At 36.7% G+C, this 7725-nt stretch overlaps 1 protein-coding gene across 2 annotated transcripts in view; it reads left to right on the top strand.

The window, feature by feature from the left end:
• The window catches only part of LOC121080948 (guanine nucleotide-binding protein G(q) subunit alpha), a 135516-nt gene that overhangs the window by 119269 nt on the left and 8522 nt on the right, over positions 1-7725 (top strand). For both annotated transcript variants that reach the window (XM_040579383.1, XM_040579384.1), the window contains exon 6: positions 6930-7083. In XM_040579383.1, coding sequence (XP_040435317.1) covers positions 6930-7083 — 154 coding nt within the window. The remainder of the gene's footprint in view (positions 1-6929; positions 7084-7725) is intronic.

Raw genomic sequence — 7725 nt, forward strand, 5'->3', positions numbered from 1 at the left:
TACGTTTGTGCGTTTCGGGATTGACTGCAGACATAAGCAGAGCAGGGAAGTTGCCGAGGCCAGCAGACCTTGGAGGATGGTGAAAACAGTGATCCTGCTGCTCATTTTCCTTATGCCAGCTGCCTGCAAAGCCAAGGAGGCCACAATGAGCTGTTGCTGCTGTCAGAGCGGGGTTGCTGTGAAGGCTGGCATTACTGCTGCAGATGGCTGTCAGCTGCTGAGAAAACCTTGAGCCAGCTCCAGCTGCATATTTCTATGTATTAGCTATTCACGAGTTTCTTTCTGCAGCCTTTTCCATTGAAGCTGAAATAAGGTTTTTCTGGAAGCAATTTTGTGAGGTAGAGCTGGCTCATAAAATCACATCAAGGGCTTGAATGAACTATTAAATACTGCTTGCTGCCCACTGTTCCTGCCCTGCCACACTGTCTTGCTTGGTTTGGCAAGGCTTCCTTCACACTGCATCTGACAGAAGGTCAGATCCGCAGTGCTGGCCTTTTTCTATACTCCTTGTGATCCTACCCCTGTTTCCAGTGAAAATACTGTTAACGTGAAACGATGTACTTCCATACCTAAACATGCATACTGTTAATGACAAAGTATTTTTCAGAACAGTGCGTAATTCAACAATTTCATCTTGTCAAACATTCTTTAACTAAACTGATTAAAAATATCATGGCAGTAATGTTGCTTGTATGTTTAATAAAGGCAAATGACAAATATGCAATGTTACAAACTATCACTGGCAACAGAAAAGCTGTTTAAGAGCAATTTTAGAGAAGAATAAGCAGTATTGTTGGAAAAATTACTTCTGGAATAAAAACATTTTATCTGCCATGACATCCATAAAAGCTGATTTGCTCTTAGAAATTGTATAAATGAGAGATGAAAGACCGAAGAAGGTTAAACAGAGATTGATTAGTTAAAAAATTAATTGCGTTATACTTTTCAATTAATCCTTGAATCATTCTACAATAAAATAGTGAAGCCGTGTTAGAATGTTTATTCTGTTACGGTAAACTCAGGACCTATATTGCTTTATCTGCTCAAGCAGATAATACCTGCTTAAGAGTGTTTAGGCCACCTTTGAATTCCTGCAAAACTTCTATAAGGTACACATCTGAGTGACAAAATATCAAAATGTCTGTTCACCATCCTTAATACAATTCCTTTGCATTTCCCCCTGAAATAATTGCAAAGGGTTTATAAACACAATTCAATGATCACATAAACTGTTGGGAAAGGCATGAAGGGCCCAGAGCCTGTATCCGTGAAGACAGGGTGAGGGACAGCTTGTTCAGTCTAGTGAGGAGGATGCTAATAATTACCATGAGTATTTGAAGAGTTGGAAAAGTGTGTCATGAAGGCAAACTTTTCTAGGTAGACAATACAACAAATTGTGGCCTGGGAAGTTTAGGCTCTGTATGAGGAAACATTTTTCCCTTGGGTGTTAGTTTAGCAGTGCAACAGAGAAACCAGAGAGGTATTGAAATCTCCATCTGTAGAGGCTTTCAGGAATTGCCACAAAGCCATGACTGGCACGCTTCTGTGGTGTCATTAGTTGTGCTTGAGTGAAAGACTAAACTAGATGAACTCTAGTGATGCCTTCTAGCCAAGATTTCAGAGTCAGTACTCTGTTGCCACTTCAGTGGAAGATGTGTGACAGTCACTGTGAACACTTCACAACTGTCTAAACAAATTACAAAGGTAGGGTTGTTACTCCTTTTGTGCAGTTCTAAATGGTATCAGCAATGCAGCAGCAGTCCTGCTGATGTGTGTGTACGTAATTATGCTCTCTATGTTCTCTTAGGTTGTAATAGTAACTGCTGTCATCTAATTGTAGTGTTTTTACCATGGGTAGACCTAGCCCTTATTCAGAAGCCGTAGCCAGACCTTGAATGTGTATTGGGTAGGAGCAGTATTACTGTTACATTAAAAGTCTGATTTTGGAACTAAACGGTAAACTACTGTTTCTAATTTTCTAATGAGTAGTTTCCAGTGAAATAAAGGCAAAATTCTTCTCCAGATATAAGCATCCCAATGTCTTAATGCAGAGAATGTAGAAGGTTGCTTCTTGGGAAGAGCTACTTAAAAATGGAAGAACATACGATGGTAATTTCCTACTCCTTTCCTAACAGAGCATCTGACAGCAAGAAGTTGACTTAAACCTAGTGATAAGCAAAGGAGCAGCTTTGCAGGAGTACGTGCACATTTATACTTAGAATTGTGCTTAAGTACTTCACTGAATCCAGCTTCTTTACATGTTAATAACATAAGATTAATTCTTCTCTTAATGTTCATCTTCAGAACTTATGTTGGATATTTATCAGCTGCCCCCACATAAGCTGACTGCACTTGCTCTTCATTGTAACTATGCTGAGAAGTTTAACAAAAACAGTTCTTAAATTTGAAATACAGATTGCAATGTTTTCCTAGGAAGTCCATCACTTTCCATTAGTACTGAAGCTATAACATTTCACCTTTGTGCTTCTTTTGTTGTGTCTTTGCCATCTTCTAAACTTTCTGATGACTCTGTTAAACTGAAAAGCAAATTTTTTGATTCAGTATGTGGGAGAGTTTCAAAAGGAGAAGGCAGAGGCTGATTGTTGTTTGTAATACATATTAATTTCAAGTTTACAGTGCTGGTTTTTGGGACAGTTTTTAAAAAGTGCTGAGAGTTTGGTATGCATTTAACGAGATCCTGTCTACCTTCCTTTTAAGGATAGGGAAAGGGAAGAAGCCAGTGAGATTTCCCATAATTGAGGCAAGTGGTAAGCATTTTTATTTAATTGCTAAATTGGGGCTCAGTTGTGGAAAAACTGAATGTGTCATTATGGGGAGGGAACAGAAGAGAGACCCTTTAAGTTTTATTGTGTTACATCTACACATCAAGAGAAAATACAGGTATTGTCAATATACAGTGAGTCTCTGTCTTCTCTTTAGGGCATGTTAAGTACTTAGTTTTCTTTACACTTTGGTAGTATTGTCCATACTGTAAGTGCAGTTTGTGGCACTAAGAAGGCACAGAAAAAAATAGCAAAAAAACCCCAACCTGACTATGAAGTTGGGATGTCCATTTACTAGGTTCCCCCCTCCCCTGCTCCTCTAAGTCCCCTTGAGTTTTCATCTATGATGTTAGTAGTAGTAGTAGTAGTAGGTCTAAGCATAACAGACTGAAAAGAAACCAGCAAAGCCCAGAGTTAACAATTACAGATTTTGTATTTCCTTGGTTTGATCTTTAGATGTCAGAACTGTGATGTTAATGTGACTGCAAATAACCACCCTGTAGTTTATGATGCTGTCAGATACATCTGCCATACTTCAAAGGATCCCCAGGGAAAACACAAATGCTAAAATAAGCAAGATTTGTAAGAAGATAGAATAATTTTATTAGACCAGCTGATCCAATCAGAGAAAATGAACAAGCCCATGAACAATTCCTTCTTGACACTGTTGCGTCTAAGGTTAAGGTTTTCTTCCAGTGAAATAGCATAGCATTTGACCATAGCAATCATTTAGTAATATATACATAATGTTGTGTATTTCACACAATGAACTGAAGAGGAGTTTTCTTGATTAATATCTTTATGAGGCTTTGCAAAACACTTGTTAAATATACAAATTATATGAAATTTGCATTGAATCCCTGGAACTGACTGATCTCACCTTTTAGATTTCTGACAGTACTGTCTTATTACATATGACTTCTGAGAAGGAGTATTTGTCTGTGGAGCATTGCAATGTGACATACAGTCAGAGAAGATAATCTGTGATAGCCTTTTTTCTATGCTTCTGTCATAAGGGCAGAACATAGCATTGTATGGTCTTTTCCTTGAGAAGGATCATGGAAATTCATAGACCTGTCAATTATGGATCTTAAGGAGAGTGACCTTTTCCATAACGGATTGGGACAGCTTGTCATCCTTTGCTAACTCCTTAGGAAATGTGTCTGCAGCCTTCCTAATGTCTTGATCCCTGCTGTTTGCTTCATTCTGCAGGTGTGGTAAGGGCCATTCTGTAGTGGTAGACACTCTGAAATATTCTATACTAAGATAGTTGCTGTTCCTCAGAGCTACCATTTGGTGTGCAAGACTTTACTGTCTTACCTTCCCAATATCCTCATCTGGTACAACTGTACAGGGCAAGATTATCATACCGTAAGAAATAATGCTACTTCGGTGGGCTCTGGCAATGTAATGTGCATTTTTTTATAATTTCCCACAATTCTCTGATTTCCAGTTAATTTTGTTTTGGAGTGGATAATTTAATACAAAATGAGCAAGGGCAACAGTCTCCTCTGTTGCCTCTTTAAAGCCTGTTCTCCCAGAATCAGGAATAGATTTAGACTTAGCCTGGCTCTTCCTGTAAATACAGTTAACTGGATGACTTTTGGAGGCAGGTGGCTTCTGGAGGCAAGTGGCTTCTGCCTGGAATGAAACTTTGACTGTACTGAAGAACACCGTGCAGTGAATGAGGGTGGGATAATCCGGTGCTGTTGACTGACTTCAGTTACTGACACCCTGAACTATGTGGTTTTTTTGAAGCAGTTGTGTTAGACTGCACATATTGACCACTTATGTAAATTTCTCAATGCTGTAATTATTTCCTTTGATATGACATCATTGTTCTGAAGGAGCTGTCTTACACCGCTGCCTTAGTAGTATCCTTTTTTGGCACTCCAGATTGGTTTTGAATTAATTGAACTATCTTTGAAATCATGGAAAGCTACTTCATCTCCAGTCTGTCTGTTGAGTGGAATCTTTAGCGTGTATCTCATCAAGGAGAGGCTTAAGTCAGATGCCTCAAGTCTTAAAGAACTTGAGAGACATTTATAAATTTATAGTAGGAAAAAAGAGATTGTGGATTGCAATTCGTATTATACAGAATTCATAATTAATGCATAATACATTACATACTCTTTTTACATTGAAGACAGTATTTTGTTCTTTATTGTGTGTGTCTCTTGGTGTTTTTATGATACACAGCACTTACAGCATTAATTTTTTAGCTGATAGGATGCCAGAAATTGCTTTAGGCATGATGTCAGTGTAGCTTTAGTCTGCATGCCTTTTCTGCTTCATCTTGTTTGGCATCCCTTTCAAACAGAAAATGAAATTCTGCTCTGGGTGTAGTAACAATGTTTGCAAAACAGTTTTCTTGAGCTTTTCTGGAGGAAGGCTCATGAATTTATCTAAATTGATTTATTTATTTTGTCTTTGCAATTCTGTGTTATGTATACGGGGGGAAATCAGCGCTATAGATGAAAATATTGCAGCCCTCTTGAAGGCTTTTTGTGAAAAGCAGGAATACTTAGATAAAGTAATTTCTTTGTGCACTTTTCTTACTGAGAAATTTTCAATACCTTATTAATTTACTGTGAAAAAACACTGCTGATTGATCCATGATGCTGTTTCATCTTCTGAGTGTCATATTAGGAGATACCAAGTGTTAATGAGTTTAGGTAGATGTTTGTAATTTAAACAGTTTGTAAGTTTACATTGCCTTCTCCTTTTCATCAAGCTGTAAAAGTGAAAACTATCTTGTGTAGTTTCTGCTGTCTTTCCGTAAGGTCTTGTAACATGTTGAGAAGAAAATATGGTCTGATTAACAGTTAGTCTAAGGACTTACGTTTTATGATCAGCCCTGTTGATATTTCAGCTTTTCTGCTTTCTGACTAGAATCCTGGCAGTGTTGAAATCAATATGAGTCGTAAGAGCTGACTGCAAGAAAGCAAAGGTTTTACTCCTCTGCATAAGTTTATTAGTCTATAAATTCAGCTATTTCTTCTCAGCCACCACTCCAACATGCACTGAAATTTTACAGATTGCTTGAAGATACTGTGGTGACATAGGATACCAAACCATCAACTTCTACAAAAGGGAATTTTTTTAGGTTTTTTTTTTTTGATGGGTTTTTTTTTTTTGTTTTCGGATGTTGTTTGTGGTGGGTTTTTTTAATTCCTACTCTTCATGTTTATGTTGGTCTTTTTAAAATGCAAATTAATGCAAGTAAATGTACACTTACTGCAAAACTGTCTGAGTTATCTGACATTGTTATGGCTCAGCAACAGCAGAATCTGCAAGATTCACCTCCTTGCTGTTGTTCTCTGGAGCTCAGCTCAGTGATGAAAACGTTTTTTTGAGGAGGCTGCAGCTTTAAATAATAATGATAAAAAGAGAAAGTTGATTCCTTTGTTTTGAACTCAGTTTGTTCTGACTCTGTATTAACCACATTGTGACAGCCTTACAGTTCTTCAGAACTGTATCAAATCATAACATAATTTTACAATGACGGTAAAGTGTTACAAGTAGAACTGTAGGCTTCACTTCTATTTCAGCTGTAATGCAAAGTGGTTTTCAGCAGCAGTTAAGCCATTATATAAAGGCTAACTGAACAATGTTAGAAACAAATAGAGTGATGGACAGATTTTTAGATTTTATATCATAAGCCTTTGACGTAGAAGTGTTTTCAGGTGCCGAATTTACTTGCAGTTATTTTAAAGCTGACCTCTTTCTAAGAATTGCCTAACTCAGCATTTGAAGTTTGGTAAAGACCTATAAGTAATGGTCTTAAACATTGAATTGGTCATTATGTCTTCTTGTGCTATACTTGTGCCTACCATGCATCACATGCATTTCAATACCCACCAGGTTGCTGGCTGGCCATAATTGTGCATACGTGTACCTGTTAGAGTTTTCGTGTTCGTGACCTGTGTTTTAGAGAATACTTACACTTGAGCAATTGAATTTGCAAAAGCAAAATGCCTGCATATTTCTTTAACTGCTTGCTTATTAATTGTAATTTAATTACTAGAACCTTACATACTGGTATGAAGGTGCAAAAGGATCCATTTTCCAAATAAGTGAAATGCATTAATTTATTTTTGTACAATTTTTTTTACCACCAAAATTCCACTCTTTTTTTAATTCCAGAATCGAATGGAAGAAAGCAAAGCACTCTTTAGGACAATTATCACATATCCATGGTTCCAGAACTCTTCAGTCATTCTGTTCTTAAATAAGAAAGATCTCTTAGAGGAGAAAATTATGTACTCCCATCTAGTTGATTATTTTCCAGAATACGATGGTAAGTATAATAACATCAGATCTCATGTTCTGTTTACAGTGCAGTAGCGACAAATTGTAATAGCTGTGTCCAAATGCTAGACAGATAGATCCTTCGTTATATTTTGTGCTTTGAAGGAAAAAGAAAGGTACTTCGCAATTTTTAATCATCTGAATGTTTAAAATACAATTGAACTTGTGGGATTTTTTTAAACTGCTAGGATTTCATTTTCTGCTGTAATTTTGGGTAGGATGGCAGAACTTTTCACAGGAAGTGCTTGACTTTTAGATTAGTATTGTCATATTAGCAGTGAACTGCATTCTGTCCTTTTTCATAAGTTGGGGTAAGGGTTTAACTGAAGTATAAAAGCTAAAAAATAAAAATAAAAATGCATTCCTCACTTCTACTGTACTTTCAGAAAGTTCTCCTGAGGTAAAAAGCAAAGTTTTTTCAGGTAACTGATTTGAGGTCTTCATAATAGAGAAAAATCAAACTCGTATAATAAGAGGTCCAAAGAATTAAATGCTCCTATTTAAAAAAAATAAAATAAAATCTTTTTAGCAGATCTGAAAGCTGAATAAAAAATTAAAACTCCCTTGTTCATATATGGAAACTAATAATAGGAAAAATGTAAATTTTGTTTCCTCTTTAAAGGGAAGGAAA

This window comes from Falco naumanni, chromosome Z (genome assembly GCF_017639655.2).
Source record: "Falco naumanni isolate bFalNau1 chromosome Z, bFalNau1.pat, whole genome shotgun sequence".
Lineage (NCBI taxonomy): Eukaryota > Metazoa > Chordata > Aves > Falconiformes > Falconidae > Falco > Falco naumanni.